This window comes from Silurus meridionalis, chromosome 22 (assembly GCF_014805685.1).
Source record: "Silurus meridionalis isolate SWU-2019-XX chromosome 22, ASM1480568v1, whole genome shotgun sequence".
Classification (NCBI taxonomy): domain Eukaryota; kingdom Metazoa; phylum Chordata; class Actinopteri; order Siluriformes; family Siluridae; genus Silurus; species Silurus meridionalis.
In genome coordinates, this window is record NC_060905.1 from 15,998,004 (window position 1) to 16,018,886 (window position 20,883).

At 38.4% G+C, this 20,883-nt stretch overlaps 1 protein-coding gene across 1 annotated transcript; it reads right to left on the bottom strand.

The window, feature by feature from the left end:
• Positions 1 to 1,563: 1,563 nt before the first annotated feature.
• c22h18orf21 (chromosome 22 C18orf21 homolog) lies at positions 1,564 to 18,868 on the bottom strand. The gene is made up of 5 exons (XM_046834964.1): positions 18,639 to 18,868; positions 14,212 to 14,231; positions 12,876 to 13,075; positions 4,651 to 4,829; positions 1,564 to 3,362 (listed from the first exon to the last, which is right to left on the bottom strand). The coding sequence occupies exons 1-5, from the start codon at positions 18,731 to 18,733 to the stop codon at positions 3,218 to 3,220; spliced, it is 639 nt and encodes a 212-aa protein (XP_046690920.1). The 5' UTR covers positions 18,734 to 18,868; the 3' UTR covers positions 1,564 to 3,217.
• Between the last annotated feature and the right edge of the window lie 2,015 nt (positions 18,869 to 20,883).

Here is a 20,883-nt window from a genome sequence, read left to right on the forward strand (position 1 = left end):
TAGAATAAAATAGAATAGAATAGAATAGAATAGAATAGAATAGAGCAGAATAGAATAGAACAGAACAGAATAGAGCAGAATATAATAGAGCAGAATAGAACAGAATAGAGCAGAACAGGATAGAACAATAGAATAGAATAGAATAGAATAGAATAGAGCAGAATAGAATAGAATAGAACAGAATAGAGCAGAATATAATAGAGCAGAATAGAACAGAATAGAGCAGAACAGGATAGAACAATAGAATAAAATAGAATAGAACAGAATAGAATAGAAGAGAATAGAAGAGAATAGAGCAGAATAGAATAGAAGAGAAGAGAATAGAACAGAATAGAGCAGAATAGAATAGAGCAGAATAGAATAGAAGAGAAGAGAATAGAATAGAGCAGAATATAATAGAGCAGAAAAGAACAGAATAGAGCAGAACAGGATAGAACAATAGAATAGAATAGAAAAGAATAGAACAGAATAAAGCAGAATAGAATAGAATAGAGCAGAATAGAATAGAATAGAGCAGAACAGGATAGAACAATAGAATAGAATAGAATAGAACAGAATCCAGTTTGTTAAAGAACAAAATCGATTAGACTTTAAGCACTGTAGAATATTTCTATTAGAACAGCACAGAATAGAAATGTTCTATTTATTTTATTCCATTTTACTTCTGTTTAAAATCCAGAATATATATATATATATATATATATATATATATATATATATATATATATATATATATATATATATATATATATATATATATATATATATATTTAGAATAGAATAAAGTTTCCAAATATAATCAATATGCAGAACGGAACTCTGTTCACTTCCTTTCTATTCTATTCAATAATAGAATAGAATTGTTTGGTGTAGAATATAGTTTTATTAAAATTAGAATAGAATAAAATCCAGTATGTCACAGAACAAACTAGACCAGCCTATAAGCAGTGTATATTTATTAATAGAAGAGAATAGAATTTCAAAACCAAATAGAATAAACTCATCAATGTAGAATATTTTCTTTCTATTTTATTCTCTGTGTAAAATGTTTTTTCAGAATTGAATATAAAACGAATAGAACAGAATTTACCTCTTGCAGAAAGGGTCTGATGGGACCACCAGCAGCATTGATTAGTTTTACAAACTACTGAATCAAAAACAGAGAAAATGCCGGATTGGTTTGTGAGTTGCTGAGAAACAGACGGTGAGGAAACAGTTATAAGGCACTTTTAGTTCTTGGAAATATGCCAATTATGACAAAAGCAGTTTATCATGTTACAGGAAAGTCCTGAAGATTCCCAATTTGGTGAACAGCACTGAAACTGGAGACTCATTCCATTAACATGAACAAAAATCTTTTTTTGTACAACTTTTTTTTAAATTCAATATAGATTATGTACAAATCCAGACTTGAGGATTATGTGCAATGTTATCAGCACTATTGAAGTACTGCTGAATGAATCAAGACTTTTGAGGAAAAACCTTTATTTTATAAACCACACGCTTAATGTTCTGTGCTATAAAACCTTAGGGTTATTGTAGGAAAGTCCCAGAACGCACAAATTCATGCAACTGATTTTATTGAAAATAAATTATGCTTGCATACATGTTGCATTTATTTGGTCTTGGGAATACATATAGTTTGGGGAAAACAACAGTCTATTGAATGTAAACCTTTATTATACCAGAAATAGCCTTTAAATAGTAATCGCAACTGCACAAAAAATAATCCTGATACAAAAAAGTGGCTACTCAAAAACAATGTGTAAACACCAAAATACATCTATATATCCACACACACACATATACACACACGCACACACACACACACACACACAGCATATCTATATACACTGTACAGACAAAAGTTTGTAGACACTCGATCTTTCACTCATCCTACTCCACATTTAATTCCCATTTGAGTCATTTGAGTCAACTGGATTTCTATCTGGTTGGATCAAAAGGTTCTAATTATTCATCTGAGCAGCTTCTGAGGGAAAGTGAAGTTTCCACAAATTCGTATGCTCCAGGGTTGCTCCCTTTATTAAAAGGACAAGGAGGGAAGTGAGAGTGGGGGCGGAGTTATAATGATTTCAGGTTGAAACTGAAAAGGTTTTCAGACTAGTTTTGTAACACGCCAACAGGTGGCAGCACAAGGCTGCACGCACATTCACAGGGAGCACCGAGCTTCATAAGTCAGTGTGCCAATAGACATCGTCCTGTGTAAATTGGGAGCTGTACAACGTGCTATTCTGACCTCATGCCGTGCGCATGAGGTCAGAATAGCACGTTCTACACCTCCTCGGTGACCCAACAGTTACCGAGCTCTCCTCACACGCGAGTTTCTCGCAGGAAACAACGTGATCTCGCTTCCTACTCGCCAGACATGGTTCCTGCGGACCAGGCCCTCTTCCTGAAAATGAAGATCCGGCTCAAAGATCGCCGTTTTGACACTGTCGCGGAGATGCGGCGCGAATCGCTTCGAAAAAAAGGTGGAAGGTCCTGCCATCTTCTCTCAGACTAAAGAAGCTGCTTGAAATAGTGATTAGATCAAACCAGGTCGAGATCAAGTTGACATGACTCAACACCAAAACACTTATCATCATGCTGGAAAAGGTTTGGGTCTCCTAAATTTCATGCTACTGAACCAAAGACCTTCTACACAATTGTGTGCCTTTAAGTTTGTGGTAACATTTTGAGGGAAAAACCACATATGGTTGAAAAATCAAGTGCCCCAATACTTTTGTCCATACAGTGCATCTATAAATTATCTCATTTCAATAACACAACATAAGCAGCGCTGTTTATTTCCCAGTGTTTGCTGATTTCAACCTCTTGAGAGACCCAGAGAGGCAACATTTCACTTCTTGCTGAATTAGGCGAACGAACACCAAGAAAGTTAAATGTGAACCGTGTGCAGGTTTGAGAGAGAAAAACATAAGAACATTAACATGTAACATTTCCATCTGGACTGCGGCACTGAAAACGCAGTCTCTCTCTTCTAGTCCTCAGCATGACATCAGGACAGGAAAGGAATTCACGGAAGGTCAAAAGAACCTCAAGTTCATCAACCAGGCTTTCGTGAGTCATCCACCAGGTGTCACTCTAGTGTACACTAAAGAGACCACCACCACCACCACCACCACCTGCCAACTATCTAAAGTGGGCCAGACCTGGTTCTTCCATGGTTTCTGCATTCCTGTGGACCACAAGGTTCTTACAGAGAGGTCAGGAAGTCTTTCAAACCCCCTTTCTTACTCTTCTGGCTGCTGTCAAGCATTAAAAGCTTCTTAAGACGTGAGAAAGCCGTTTTTTTCCCGCTGCCTGACTTCGAAGCACTGGTGCAATCAGAAGGTCTTCCCCTATGGAGGAGAGAAAAAAAAAAAGGTTATGGTATGCGGTTCACCCAGAGGTTGTACTCTGTACACATAGAGATCTGCTCATATTCTCTCTAATCTTATTATCTTGCATTCTTATGCATGTTTTTCTATCAGTGGATTCGAGTCGAGTGCATAAGTTCGTGCACCCTTGAAAAAAAGGAATAAAAAGTAACTATGGAGATATTTTCAGGGTTTTTTTTAAATGTCAAAAAAAGTTCATGTTTTCAAACATGTCTAATAAATGAAAGCTATATTTATGCTCTTTCATAGCCTCCGACTAGCTTTTCAGTACATTTTGAATTATTTCAACATTTTTATTCTTTTAGATTTTTATTCCCACTCATACAGAATGTATAAGAATTGCAAACTAACGCACCTACATATTTTTATTATCTATATAAAAATATCCTGATATGGAAGTTAACACAAGATGTAAATGAAGACCCTTGTTTTGGGTCCCAATTCCCAATTTGGTCATTAAATCCGAAACACTTTGCACTTTCCTCTTCTGAGACACGGTGCCACCAGTTAACCCCAGTTTCACCTCACTTTCAATGCATTTGAAGGAAAACGTGTATCTACTAAAGGCACTAACAATTGATTGCTGGAACTATCAGCAAAAATCCATACCGATAGTTTTTCAGGGTTGTGTTCATTGCTGGAGCAGCTGAAAAGGTCTGCTGACAGTGTGAGAGGCGGATCACTGACCCTACGTGCTAATTTATGAATTATATTATATTTATTCATTAACATATTGATATTTAATTTTATTTGCACATTTTTATGAATCAGGTTTTTTTTTTGTAATAAAGTTCAGTACTATTTTACATGAAGTGTTTTTTTTATCCAGAATCCAAAAAAAAAAAAAGCCAATTTTGCAAACTTGGATCCATGTGTAGATATAAAATTGCTCCTGAACCCTCAGAGACAGAAAGGCACTCGATGTACCGTCCCCATCATACCATCCCCGATAACGATCAAGCTATAAAACAATCATAAACACATCATGCGCTCGCTCATAAACAGATACCTCTAGCCTGCAGACAAAGTTAAGCGGTTAAAACACAATCCTATAAAAACTAAAAATACAACAAACTCTTAACTTGATCTTATCCAATACAGAGCTTTCAACCACCAACATCTCAACCACTGAGCTTCCACCTCCCTTAGACTTGTGCTTTCATTTTCTGACCATGGCTTCAATGGCAATTTCAGACTAGATAACCTTTTTTTTTTCCCCCAAATAAAACAGGCCTGTGAAGTTACTTACACTGGTGTTCTGCTTGGTGTTTTGTCGTGGACGTTGGGCTTAGGGGTCACTTTGTTCGCAGATTGAGGAGTCCTGCATTTTGACATGCTCACTGGGGTATGTTTTGGTAAAGCCCCCAGGAAATCCCGGTTCATCCCAATTTGCCTGGACGTTCGATTACAAGTATGGCAAGTGGCCATCTAGGAGACAAAATAAATAAATGAATTATTTAATAAAAAAAAAAAAATAATAATAATAATAATAATTATTAAAATAAATATATAATACAACAAATAAATCTAGCAAAGAAGCAACAAATCAAATAATTCATAAGTGATAAATTCATCATCAAATTCACTTGCTTAATTTTCTCAAACATTGCACTTTATTTAATTAAATGAATTATATATATATATATATATATATATATATATATATATATATATATATATATATATATATATATATATATAAACACACACACACACACACACACACACACACACACACACACACACACACACACACACACACACACACACACACACACACACAAAACGCAGGCATAACAACTGTGCTGATTCTGTACTGCTCTATGGTCAGAACAAAAATAAGAAAACAGGAAAGGGAGAAGGTGGGAGTTTATGGCGTGCCGTGCAGTGAATCATGTGTGGAGTGACGGCTGTGCTGGAATGGTTGATTATTATTGTGCGAGTCATTACAGTCGGGTACAACGCATGCGTCATGCCAAGCCTCCTGCGTAAACAACCGTGAACTGTGCAGGAGATGACTGAACTGCTGGAAAAAATTAAAATAAAGTGGCGTGCGCTGTCAAAATGCAATGCTTATAAAATATTGTTGGAAATTTTTTTTTTTTTTTTTTTTATAAAATCCTGGGAATCAATAGAAAAAATAAATAAATCACATTATATTTTTAATCTTTATAAAAAAATTAACTGAACAAAAAGGAGAGAATTGGATTTTATTAAATTTATTTGTAAAAAATAGTTAAATAGTGAATAATAGTGAAACTACTGAAATTTAGACTGGTAAAAAAAAAGCGTGACAAAGAAAAAAAAAAAAGGCAGCAAAAAAAATTCTTACTGAAATCTTGAAACTTAAATCCCAATTAGCAAAAAAAAAATAAAACACATCAGAAAGCAAAACTTTTCTTATTTATTCCTACTTAAAACAAAGCTTAGACTCTTGTGTTGAAATATAAAGAAGACTTTAAAAGGCAGAAAAAGAATAGATTTCCATACAGTGTGATAAAAGAATGCCCTGAAATGCATTCATCTGAACGGAAGAACCTCTAACATATCACAAATAAAGACATGACTGCATGAATAACGCAATAATAATGCACTAAATCAAATCAAATATCCACCAAAAACCCTTTTTCTCTGCATGCTTAAATCGCACATTAAATTGGGCTCATTTAACAACGTACAACATGAGGTTTTTCAAAGGTCAACAGCAAAGGGGAGCTTCAGACGCTGTTCTAACACACCTTTTAGAAATGCGTAGCGGATTAATAACAAAGCAAACAAGTCTCGATAGACATAACAGCCCGGTATTACTTACCCACTCGCTTCTACAGGGACAGAAAACCTGTTTTGTGAAACATGTACAAAAAAAAAATCCATATCCAATCCAATAGCAGTTTCCATCTCTGGCAGAGTAAAAGCTGTGTGGTGCAGAAGTTTGAACTCACCGACACAAAGTTAGCCATGTTTGCTGATGGGAACAGGTGCTGGAGCAGAACAGTGATACGGGATGTCTGCGAGTTTTACGACACGCTGCACGTACCGTTATTATAAAGTACAGATGGCGCACACACACACACACACACACACACACACACACTTCAGCCAATCACCCTGTCCGAGGCGGGGACAGTTCAGGAATGATAAAGGCACAACATAAAAAAGAGGCAAGCTGTAAAATGAACAGGCGGCTGTACGCTGTAAAACTCAGGCGTCCAATGCATTTGAGACGCCATACATTTGGATGCCAATGTTTGAGGCGGGAACAGTTCAGGCGTGACAAAAGTCTGATCGATGGAAAAAATTAAACAAAAAAAATCAAGCTGTAAAATTGAGGAGTCCAAATACATTTGGCTAATACCTCTTGGACAGGTTGTTCTTCAGCAAACTGTTTGCAGGTTTTCTTGTGAGCAGCTTGAAAAGCGGCTCCTTCTAGGAATATGGTCATGCAAACTGACTTGTTGCAGTGTGTGCCGTATGGTATGAGCACTGACAAGTGGACCTTCTGCCTCTGCAACCTCTAAATCAATGCTGCAGCACTCATGCGCCTGTTTTGAAGCAGTTTCTGCACCTGACGCACAGCACGAGGTCTCAACTTCTTTGATGGACCCTTGTGAGGTCTGTTCTGAGTGGAACCCGTCTCGGAAAACCTCTGTATGACCCTGAACACTGTACTGTAACTCAGTTTCAGGGTGTTACTGATCTTCATATTGCCTCATCATCTTTGTGGAGAGCAACAATTCTAATTCTTAAATTCTCAAAGAGTCTTTACCATGAGGTGCATGTTGAACATCCAGTGGTCAGTATGAGAGAATTGGACTCAAAGCACCAAATTATAACTGCTCTAATACAAGATACACACATTTCTAAGGTCCTAAAAAGCAGACAAAAACATGAACATGATGAAAAGGATGTGTGGCTTTGCCTGGTTACATGACTCGATATATTATTCATTGTACTATAAGTGGTTTGATCGAGTGCTTTAAAAATTCCATCTGCACTTAATAACCATCAAGCACATTACCAGGAGAAACCAGTCATACAAAGCTACACCCAAATCCATGTGTAGATATAAAACTGCTCCCAAACCTCAGCTTCTAACTAAAATATGTCAGAGACAGAAAGGCACTCGATGTACCGTCCCCATCATACCATCCCCGATAACGATCACGCTATAAAACGATCATAAACACATCATGCGCTCGCTCATAAACAGATACCTCTAGCCTGCAGACAAAGTTAAGCGGTTAAAACACAATCCTATAAAAACTAAAAATACAACAAACAACTTGATCTTATCCAATACAGAGCTTTCAACCACCAACATCTCAACCACTGAGCTTCCACCTCCCTTAGACTTGTGCTTTCATTATCTGGAGAGAGAAAAAATACTACATACAATGGCATACAATAGACAGCGGTATTAACAGAAGTCAAGATATGGAGGAAATGATTGCGATTCGCCATTTTATTCCATGTATTAGTCTTATCCAAAGTATTATGGCTTACTTACTGCAAATAAAATGCTGCTATACAAACCAAGCAATTAAAAAAAACAAAAGCCCATTCATATAAGCCTGTGCCAAACAGAACTTCCTCCAGACCTGCTGTTCAAGAAAATAAATCAACACCTCATCACCAATCAGATTCCAGAAATACTCAAGCTTTTTGTTTTGGCACTGCCTATGTTCTTTGAAATTATTCTTCGAATATCTGGAGCTGGAGTCAGAGCGCAAAGTCAGTCATGATACAGTGCTTCTGGAGGACAGAGGTTTAAGGGGCAGCTGGGTAATACTGGGGCTTGAACCCCGGACCTTCCGATCAGTGACCCGGAGCATTAACCACTAAGCGACCACATTCAGGCAGTGCTGGAAGAATGCTGGAAACCTTCGAGGACGATCCCAGTGGCAGCTTTTTTTTTTTTTAATAACAAATATAGAATAAAATAAATGATCATCAAGTGCTATTAAACACGAACAAGCCTGGAATGTGGGCCACTGTCGTCAGGATACGTGGAGAAGAATCGCTGACGGCTCTAATGAGACTCATGGAATCAATCAACAGCACCTGCTTGAGCTCAGAGAGCATCTGTGAACACTGCAGTGAGACCCCCTGTATTTAGCTTAGTGTTGGGCAGATTACAAAGTCAGGCCTGAAACATGAGCCCTGCATTACAGATTTCTTCACACAGACTTCTTTCAACGTGATGACAAACTGGGAAGCAACTTCTGTGCGGAAAAACAAAACCAAAAAAAAAAAAACCCAAAGTAAAGCTTTCACAGACTTGCACTCCATTAATAATGGAAGGTGTCGGCTTCCGTTCGGTCCGAGCCAGGAGCATAGGGTTTTCAACACACTTCCTGAACCACGTTCCCCCACACACACACACACACACAAAAACAAGCACACACTAAAAATCAATCCAGTAGATGAACCTATTAATAGGCCCGGGTACTAAAATACCCTCTCTCGTCTGCCTCAAGCTGGGTTTCGCTGGCTGGCGTGACCTTGGTGCTATGGTTTCAGCTGGAAAGAGGCAAACTCGCGCCCGTGCCTAAGCCAATAACGAAACCCGACTGCTCTCTACACCGATCGATCCCTCTTGTCCTAACATGGGCAAAACAGTGCGGTCCCCCCCCCGCCTTTTCATGGAAGAAAAAAAAACCCTGCATGTAACCCATATCAGGACCTGCAAGCAGACTGAAAAGAAAACACAGCCCCATCCATCCTATAAATCAGCTCTAACCTCTCAAGGGCGAGTTAAAACCATAATTATTATCCCATTATCCAGATTTGACTATTTTGAGTGCAGTTCTACACTAAGCACTGGTTTGGGGTAACGCCGGCCAATCAGAACACAGCTTAATTTCTATTATAAGTGGCTTTAGAAAGCTATTAAAATTATAAGTGTGTGTGTGGACTTTAATGTTTAATGCCGCATGACAAACCAGAATACGGTTGAAAAAATGACTAGCTTGTAAAAATAATGTTAAATTTATAACTGTGGAATCGGGGAGTGTGCTGGATTAATTGTCCGCATGCTTTCGACTTAAACCCAAATGTGCTGTTTAAATTGTAGATCCTTCATTGGAATTATATAAGAAATCAAAACACAGCACAGCTTTTCATTTCTCCCTCTTTAAGTCAATACAAATGACAAAAATTTGCAATAAAAAACTAGAAGTAATGAATTAATTATTCAATTAATTCATATAAAAAAAAAAAAATACATATACAGATGCAGAGCATCCACTATACACCAATCAGGCATGACATTATGACCACTGACTGGTGAAGTGAATGATTGATTATTTCTTCATCATGGCACCTGTAAGTGGGTTGATTTATTTATAAGGCACCAAGTGAACAATTTGTCCAAAAAGTTGATGTGTTCAAAGCAGAAAAAATGGGCGAGCGTAAGAATTTGTTTGACAAATTGTGACGTCTAGACGTCTGGGTCAGAGCATCTTCAAAACCGCAGCTCCTGTGGGCTGTTCCTGTCTGCAGTGGTCAGAATCTATCAAAACTGGTCCAATGAAGAAACAGTGGTGAACCACTAGATTTTGGGGTGTTCAGACAGAGGAGGCCTGTGCTGAGGTGTTCCAATTCATCCCAAAGATGTTCTACAGTGTTTATAGCTCTATGGCAGGCCACTGAATATCTTCTACACACACGTGTAAAGCATATCTGCATGGATTTTGCTTTGTGCACAGGGGCATCTGGAACAGATTTGCATCTCCTAGTTCCAAGCGAGGGGAAATTACCATGCTATCACATTTATTCTATAGAATTCGGGGTTTCCAAATTTGTGGTCACAATTTGAAGGAAGCACCACATATGGCTGGAAAAGTCAGGTTTCAAAATACTTTTGTCCATTGTCCAGATAAACGAGCGCTAAGAAAGCATTAGTGCATCTGTAGAAAATGTTCAATGTTGGTACTTTACTTTACTGTCTACAAGTACAAATATCATGAAAGTTGAATCATGAAATGAATAAGTAGCACAAGGAAAAGTAGGAAATCCAGATGTTACAAAAAAACTGCAACGGATATAACCATCTCTACACTTTGCCCGCTGATATACTATACTCGAACAAGGACAATGGAAAATGATTGCGTAAATAAGTTCCTGTCCCACGTGAGCAGTGGAATTTAAAATGAATACAATAAAGTAAAGAAAATACATGGATTTTGCAAGGCAGAACGGAGAGATCTGCTTGCTCATGCGTTTGTTATTTGTTATGTTTATAACACACACACACACACACACACACACACACACACACACACACACACACACACACAAAACCATGAGCAGCATCCAAACACTCCAGCTAAACTTTCCCCAGGCACCAGAGTGTCTCAGCGTAATCACAGAGCTATGCAGCACCTCTTGCTCGTGTACCTCCTTCACTTCTACATCACTGAGTCATTTTTACCACTTCTTCTGTTTACACAATAAATCTTTTTTTTTCATTGCAATATGTATATCTAGACTAGAAATCGTTATAGCTACAATATGGAAAAATAATATGGATATGGGTTCAATAAATGCAATACAATGTAAGTCAGTAAGTACATGCCTGGTCAAAAAAGGGGCAAAATAACAACCCTATTGAATGCCTTCGAGATGAACGTGAACACCGACAGCACCACAGGCCTCTTCACTTCACCGGCTGAATGAAGCTCACACAAATCTCCATTAGCACACTCCAAAATCGAGTACATTCTGCCAGAAGATGGAACGGGATCTTCAAAAATTACATATCAATCTTAGAAATCAGGTGTCCAAATACTTTTGCCCATATATTGTATCATGCTGTATTTAGAGCTACACAATGCAAACACTTGTTTTGTTTTTGCTTGCAGTATTAAACAGAAAATGGACACAATAATTGACACATTGTCATACCCTAATTTAAGCCGAAATGTCACAATATGCCAATAGAATTGTCTTGACTATAAATCATTGGTCAGGAAAGGTATAGGGATGGTAAGATTTACCAATTCGCATCGGTGCATCGGCTTAAAGATGATAAAGAAAAGCGTGAAAAGAATGAAAGTTGCCATGCATTATTTTTTACACATTTGCATCAGTAAAAATCTATTTATATATAATTAATAATAGATGCACGATACTTTTATTATTTCCAAAGTGACGCTAAACCGTTTCTCGAGCGCGTGCTGTTATGTGAAAACGACGTATCGCAACACTACGGAGAATAGAGAATTAACATGGCAGAGGTGGAACTGCATCTTCCTGGAGACACAACAGGAAAAGAACATCTGGTTTTATTTTATCAAATCGAAAACAGATCCCACCGAATCGTAACAGGGGTGAATCGCGCCGCATCAGTAGCTGCTTCATATGTATCTTTAATGCATTTTTGGCTGATGAAGATGCACCTGCCTAGAACATATAGATATAGGAAGTAGAGGATATCTATTCTCATCGATTAATTGAAACGTTAAGTCATTGTTGTTCCTTAAAATGTTGTGACTCCAGTCACGTGTTGAATCTTACTTCATTTTACCCCATCAGTATTATAAATTTGTGTATAAAACTAGACTTTAGAAGTGAATATTCCTTTGTCTAGCTTTTCCCCCCAAACAGCAAAAAGAGCAAATGGGACACAGGAGAGTCTCAAGAGTGCATCTGTTTTTTTGCCAGGGAGCGTACCTGGGGTCAACAGTGCAAAGTAATGGAGAGTGTGTTAGAGAAGTGAAGAAAAGAGTTCAGGCAGGGTGGAGTGGGTGGAGAAGAGTGATAGCAGGAGTGATTTGTGATAGAAGAGTATCTGCAAGAGTGAAAGGGAAAGTTTACAGGACTGTGGTGAGACCTGCGATGTTGTATGGTTTAGAGACAGTGACATTGAGTAAAAGACAGGAGGTGGAGCTGGAGGTAGCAGAGCTGAAGATGTTGAGATTTTCATGACAGGATTAGAAATGAGTTTATTAGAGGGACAGTGCATGTAGGATGTTTTGGAGACAAGGTGAGGAAGGCGAGATTGAGATGGTTTGGACATGTGCAGAGGAGGGACATGGGGTATATCAGTAGGAGAATGCTGAGGATGGAGCCACCAGGAAGGAGGAAAAGGTTTATGGATGTGGTGAGGGAAGACATGCAGGTAGTTGGTTGAAAAGAGGCAGATGAAGAGGACAGAGTTGTATGAAGACAGATGATCCGCTGTGGCGCCCCCTAATGGGAGCAGCCGAAAGAAGAAGTGTGCTTTTACAAAGCAACTACATGCTTTGTGTACTTTGTCCATCACTGGTACTTCCCTTGCTCTGAAAAAAGAAATAGTATGCCACAGTTTTTCTCCTCCCTCAAACCAACCCCTTTCCTCTACCTGATTGTTCTCCATCCTGTTGGCATGAATGTGAGTCGGACTGTCTACAAAATATGTACAGCCTTGTGATTACAGTTTAAAAAAAAAACAACAAAAAAAAACGATCGTTTTAGATGTCCATGGATCCTCACCAGAACGCTGGATGCTCTTCTGAACCTCTGAAGAAGCTTGAATTCCTGTGATCCAAGCCTCTTGCGGGCCTGCTCCCTTCTGAGCAGTTTCCGGATCTGGGCCGAGGGTCTGCGCTTGGGCCGTAATCGTACGCGGTACTCTCCGGGCCTCCGCCACTGAAAACAGAACGGGCACAGCACCGAGTCTGGCAGCACAGGACCTGAAACAAATAATATTTCGCAGTTAGTACTAACTAGAATCACAAGACGTGGAAAATTCAACGTCAGCTGTATTAAGAAATACTGTTGCACACAATGTAGGGGTTCAAATCAATTTCAGATTTTTTTTATTGTTCTTTTGGTTTTTTCTTTTCTCGCTATCTGCTTTGATTTTGTTTCTAATGTTGAATCTGTGCGGTCCTTTAAGAAAACTGCACTGAAATTACAATAACTTAAAATGCTTTTCAATATACACTATAAGGACAAAGGTATAGGGACACCTGACTATTTCCACCCGTATGTGGTTCTTCCTCAAACTGTTCCTGTAATGTTGGAGGCAGACAATTGTTCAAAATGTCTCTGGACGAGGAGATCCAAACCTGTTCCATCATGACTGTGCACAACCCTGTGCACAAGAGGAAAATATGCGTTACATGGGTTGAAAGAGGAAGATCTTGAATGACCTGCTTTGGATCTATAAACCCTGTAGAACACCTTTGGGATAAATTGGAACACTAATTAGACCCCTCTTCACCTCACCTACATCAGTACCTTCACTTAACACCCTTGTGGCTGAATGAATCTCCACAAATCTCCACAAAAACACTCCAAAATCTAGTGAAACATCTTTCTAGGAGAGTGAACGGAATTATTCTCACAGCAAAGAGAATGTAAATGTACAACACACGAATCTTATGGTCTGGTGTCCACAAACTTTGTCCATTTAGTGTATTAATTAGAGCTACACAATGCAAACACTAAAAAATGTTGTTTTGTTTACTTTTATAACTTTGCTTGCATTCTTTTATTAGGAAATGGACATTTAAAAACATTTCCATACCATCATATCACCATTGCTTTTTTATTGAATTTGGGTTGTTTATGCTATTTAGGTACCTATAAATATTTTTTTTAAATATATAGTGTGAACATCTAGAGTCTAGAATCAGTGTATGGTGTGCTGTCAATTCATTTTAGCCAGGGAAGATTTTAAGAGCACCAGGGGTTAATAAAAAATAGCTATTCGATTGACCCTTGGTGACCTTAAAATCTTCCACTGATGCTTTAAGGTCACGGAAACCCATCAAGCCGACTGAATGCAAATCCAATCTAATGAATAATGATCCAAAACACTTACTATTAATCTGCTGCTTCTGCCTGAAATGGGGAAAAGACAAGACAAGGTGTTATGTCAAAGTGCTCCACATGCGGCATATTTGTGAATAAAATTAAACACTGTGAATTACAACAATAATCATCAATAAGTGCAACCTGCACAAAATCTCTATACCATCTGTTAATATACACTGTAGACCCTTTGTACGTACGTATATATTCTTAGCATTTTTCTTTATATTTATTTGTGTACATATATTTACATATTTATCTTGCTAGTATTCAGAGATGACAAAAGCAAACACATCCATCACTCAAGTAGAAGTGCAGATACTCATGTTTTAAAAGACTCGGGTAAAAGTTTAAATACTGATTACACTTTTCATTCGAGTTAAAGTAAAAAAGTTTGGGCTCTGACATGTACTTAAGTAAAAAGTAGTCGTTACTACTACATGTTTTAGTGTCATGCTGGTAACTAGACCTCACATCATATTAATATATTAATAGAAAAGAACTAAACATTTGTTTATTTAATAAATGTATCCAAGCTGAAGATCCACCATATAAAACACAAGCAGAGAAAATACGATGATGATCAGGTGATCAGGAATGTCTCTGTTCTCAGTCATGTTCTCATCACTGACTCCCTCTGTCTCATCCACGTTAACCACAGACTTCTTACTGCCTCCTGCCTGCTCAGTGTGTACAACTAGTCTATGTCTGTGGTGTGAGAGAGACAGGAAATTATACACCAGTGGTAGATTGGAAAAGCCACGCAATGACAGGAAATCGGTTGATGGGCTGAAAACGGCACGAAATGAGAAGAAAAAATATTGATCAGGTCACCAAATAGATTAAAACTAAAGGAACGAGTCTGTTTTTAAAAATGTAAGAAGTAGAAAATACAGATAAATGTGTAAAAAATGTAATGAGTAAAAGTAAAAAGTTAAAGAAAAATAAATAGTGGAGTAAAATACTTATACCAGAAAGATCTACTTAAGTACAGTAACAAAGCATTTGTATTTTATTTCTTCCCACCTCTGATACTATTTGCATTTCTGGTAGATTCTAAACTGCAATTCATTGCTGTGTTCCTGTACTATTTAATGACAAAGGTGTATCTTTATCAGTCTTATTTATTAATGTATTTCTCGATGTATCTCTTTATCTATCTGTTTTTCTGTCTGTCTGTCTGTCTGTCTGTCTGTCTGTCTGTCTGTCTGTCTGTCTGTCTGCCTGCTTGTTTTTCGTCTGTCAGTCTATCTGTTTTTCTGTCAGTCTATCTGTTTGTTTTTCTGTCTGTCTTTTTGGTTTTCTGTCTGTCTGTCTGTTTGTCTGTTGTTCTGTCTGTCTGTCTGTCTGTCTGTTGTTCTGTCTGTCTGTCCGACTGTTTGTTTTTCTGTCCATCTGTCTGTCTGTTGTTGTTTTTTTGTCTGTCTATCTATCCATCTATCTAAAATTACCTTCCCAAAATAATAGGCTCACTCGTTTCTACGTGCGTGTGTGTGTGTGTGTGTGTGAGACTGTGGTGACACGTACTTCAACTAAGTTTGCAAATCTCTTTCTATAATTAATCAAAGCAGTGCTAAATGTGGACGCAAAAACCGAGCAGAAAACCAAACTGAGATGGGATTAATTCAAATTTAAAATCAATTCATGGTTATGTCTTTTATGGTTATGTCGTATTCATGGTTTTAAATTCACTCAGGTTGTTTGTTGAAATTCTAATTCGAATGTCTGCAGCAGCAGAGCGACTATTCCTTCATCTGCAAGTTTTCTTTCCTTAATTGCTGAGGCACTGCTTCTGGACAAATAGAATATCTAAAACAAAATAAAAAAAAAATAAAAACATTATAATAATAATCAATCAAAATCGGTTAAACGTCTAATTAACGACGCTAGTGTGCCAAAAGCATGACAGCAGTTGCATGACAGCAGGCACCACATTCACTCTGTGGTCGCATACACCATTTTGTATTTAATAGAGATAAAAGACAAATCTTTACAAGGACAAGGCACCACCGGCGTGGAATCGTGGTTTTACAACTTTGTTTTAGCAGCTGGCTCCATCTTAAAAACAGGCCATGGCTGTTTTTAGACGCAGGACACGGTCATAAAAGCCTAGTCGAATTAAAATTCCTTTCCTGCACCTCCTTATAAGTGCACAATCCGGCCTGGACGAGATGCTATCAAACAAAGCACTCAGGATGAAGAGTACACACTTTCGCTCTCTCAAAACACACCTGATATAATCTAGGAGAAAGCTTCGTCCTGCTCACTCGAGCTTCAGAAATGTCTGAACTAAAGGCACTAAACTTATAATAAAATTATTATATTAACTTTATTATTATTAACATTTATGAACAGTTTACACGTTTTTAGTATATTGATTACATTTAATAATCAATTGCCACAAAATTAAGTTGATTAAATAAAATGAAATATTGAAAAAATTGAATACAAAAGTTTACAATTGTTAGACCCAGTTTGGGTAATACAGAGGTACTACTGATGCAGCATTCGATATGAAGTCCCCAGCATGTCTCTTATTTTGATCATTTACAAACACAATCCCTTATTTTTACTCTCCAGATGTTAGGATGTGTAAATTGTGAGATTGGAACTTGGGAGATTACTGGGTAAGGCTTTGGATCTGAAGGTCATGAGTTCAAATCCCAGCCACACAAAGCTGCCACTCCTGGGCCCTGAGCAAGGCCCTTAATGTCATAGCTGCTCTGTTGTATGAATGAGATCAAAAGTTAGTCGCTCTGAATGAGAGGGTCTTCCAAATGCCATAACTGTAAATGTTAAGACATTGGAAGGTCATAAGTTTAAATCCGAGCACCACCAAGCTGCCACTTCTGGGCCCCTTGAACTGCTCAGGTGTAAGTCGCTCTGGATAAGGGTATCTAACAAATGAACTTCAGCGTCCACTGTGAACCTCTTCACCATCTCGCGTGCCTCCACAACAGCCTGGTACAAGTCCAAACCAACGCCACTCGGCTCGTGTGACAGGACCACATAGTGCATTTAATATGCGCAGAAAACTGAGCGCTCAGAGCACGCCCGGCATTGTCACAGGACACGCGGTGGCATTTCACATGAGGCATGAGGTCTATACTCGTTTCCCTGACCCGCAGGCTCAAGTTCATTATCTTCAGGTTATTATAGACCATTTCTTTTAATAGAAAATCATTTTACTTTTCATGAAACCCTTGAACCTTAGATGACAAAGAAATCGAAAGAAAAATGTCCACACTGCTGCGTAACGATCAAGCTATAAATATGGAAAGCTTACTATTCAATAGGGTTTAAAAGAGTTTTATAATTTAATCGCTGCTATTAAATTGGTCTATTACAAAAAAAAAGTAAAAAAGAGCGAACAGTTTGTATTATAGCGCTAAGTTGGATCGTACTTGCTGATAACCGATTAATCAACTGATTTTTAAAACAGATACTGGATAAAAAACAAAAAGTACTGAAATGTATTTAAAAAATACTAAATAAAAATAAATTAAAGATTTTTTTAAGCTTTACTGTAAGATTCCATTTGCAACATTAACTGTAAATAATTTAATACATTTTGTTAATTAAGTACATTTTAATTTTTTCTGTTACCTTTAGTTAATGCACTGTGAACTAAGATGAATGAGATGCAGAATGTAGCATCAGTGATTTGCCTCTAGAGGCCGCTCTCGTTCTGTATAATCACAGAAAAACCCTGTCAGTTGCTCCAGAAACTGACGCAACCTGGAAAAACTATCGGTATGGATTTTTTGCAGATTGTTCCAGCAACCAATTATCGGTGCAGAATAATCAGCAAAACCGATGAATTAGTTCACCTATAATAGACATAGGCATAGGACAAGAACCCTATAGAGACGTGGTAGCTCAGTGGTTAAAGTTTTTGGAACGTCATAAGTTTAAAAGAGTCCAGTGCCACCAATGGTAGTTTTGTGTATTTGGGATGTAAATTGCTGCAGATTTTGTATTGGGGGTGATGAATAAGATGAGGACTGATCAGAAGGTCAGGGGTCCCAGTACCCAGGCCCTTAACCCTCAGTTGCTCATCTGTATAACTAAGATAATTGGAAAAGAGCGTCTGTTAAATGCCTTAAATGTAAATGTGTCAGATTTGAGTTGCAGTTGTGTCAGATTTGAGTTGCAGTTGTTGCAGGCATCATTTTTATGATGCCTGGCAACCCTAAACACCAGCACTCATTATTTAATATTCAATTAATTGCCGCGAAATGGCGTTATTTAGTGGGTACTTTAAACCTCATCTTTGTTTCCAGTCCGCCCCTAATAATGGATGTACCCGTGAGTGTCAGTGATGGCTGGCTCTGCCATCTAACGCCAGTGTTATCCCATCACAGCAGTAAAAAACACCATAATACCACAGAAACACTTCATGATCGGGAGATAACAAACAATGAAAGAGTTACTCACATGAGAAACCGCGCCTGCTCGGGACACGTGTCCTTATAATACAAAGAGGCGTTCATTAAAAACACTTGGGTTTTACTGAGGACCGCTTTCTCCATCGTGCTGCGGGAAAAGTACAGTCAGCTCCAATATGTGGCTTTAACACGTAAGAAAAAAAATCTAGAAAATAAAAAAGACAGCTGTGGAATCAGGATCGGTAATCTCTGCTTTCTAACATCAGGCTAGAAGAGGGATGGAAAAATGTTTTACTTCCGGTTCAATTTCCGTACAAATGTGTCAAAATAAAAGTAATAAATTATAAAAAAAACCTATAAAAATCATTATAAAAAACTATGAGAATGCATACACTTTGAGTTAAACAACGTGTCCAGTCTCTCTCTCTCTCTCTCTCTCTCTCTCTCTATCCAATGGTCTATTTGTAAACTGCACACTTGTAAATAACATCTGTACATTCATTTGAACAATATTTTTACTTATTATTTATGCATTATTTAATTGTCTGGTTTACTATTCTGTTACATTATATCTGTCCTTTTTCCTGCACTGGAAGCTCCTGACACCAAGTGTCCTTTCTTGTGTGTGTAAGCATAATAAAGCTATTCCTGATTCTGATTCTGATTATTATATATACTGTATATGCAGATGGCGAGAGCGATACAACAAAATTGTAAAAATATTAACAATTTCACGCAACAGGCACAGGCAGCAGAGTATGATTGTACGATACATTGGATACAGCTGGTATGAGCGTATCTCTCGCCCTGTGAGATGCCCCACTGTTGCTAGCGGTCGACAGAGTAAAGTTGTCTCAGTGTGTATTTTTTTCTGTTTCAAACAGTTTCAAACAGCAATTTTAGTGATGAAAGCGTCTTAAAAGTGCCAAGTATGTCTCCTGCTGGTAGTGAAAAAAGAAGAGGAAAGCTATAGGTTTAGAGCAGAAAATTTAAATCATAAATCAGCATGAAGCAGGAAAGACTGTCACAGTCATAGCACCATCTTCGACTTACAATATTTTAAACTTAGGATAGGGTCATCGTAATGTATCTCCATCGTAAGTAGAGGACTACCTGTCTGCAGTCCATACCTTTTTATCAATTGAAAACTTTTGGTGTTTTATGAAACAAAAAGTACAACAAAGAAGACCCAGGACTGTTGAGCAGCTAGAATCCTCTATCTGACACAAATGGGACAACATTCCTCTCCCAGAAATCCAGCAGCTGGTCTCCTTAATTCCCAGATGTATATGGACTGTTGTTAAAAGAAGAGGGGGTGCAATAGAGTTTGCAGATGACACGACCGTGGTGGGTCTAATCAGCAAGAACGACGAGTCAGCATACAGAGAGGAGGTGCAACGGCTAACAGCCTGGTGTGGAGCCAACAACCTGTCTCTGAACGTGGACAAAACCAAAGAGATGGTTGTTGACTTCAGAAGAGCACAGAGTGACCATTCTCCACTGATCATCGATGGATCTTCAGTGGAGATCGTCAAGAGCACCAAATTCCTTGGTGTTCATCTGGCGGATAACCTCACCTGGTCACTTAACACCAGCTCCATCACCAAGAAAGCCCAGCAGCGTCTCTACTTCCTGAGAAGGCTGAGGAAAGCCCATCTCCTCCCCATCCTGACCATGTTCTATAGAGGGACCATCGAGAGCATCGTGAGCAGCTGCATCACTGCCTGGTTTGGGAATTGCACCGTCTCGGATCGCAAGACCCTACAGAGGATAGTGAGGACAGCTGAGAAGATCATCGAGTCTCTCTCCCTCTATCATGGACATTTACACCACACACTGCATCCGCAAAGCAAACAGCATTGTGGACGACCACACACACCCATCACACATACTTCACCCTCCTACCATCAGGAAAACGGTTCCGAAGCATTCGGGCCGTCACAACAAGACTGTGTAACAGTTTTTTCCCGCAAGCCGTCAGGCTCCTGAACAAACATCTGGACTGAACACACACACACACACTTACACACAACTGAGGGACTGATCTGCACAACCGGACTCAACACACATACACTTCACACACCCTGGTTTCAGCACCATTCACACCTCTCATTATAGCATAATGTTTACATGCCGTTTGTTGCTGATCTCCGGGACTTGCTCTATTTGCACATTATTCTGTGAATCCATTGGTCACTGTTCACTTTATCTTGATTGCTGCTACCATATTTTTTTACACTATTATAGGATTGCAAAATTCTGTTTACATTTGTTTACATTTCTGCTACTGTGCA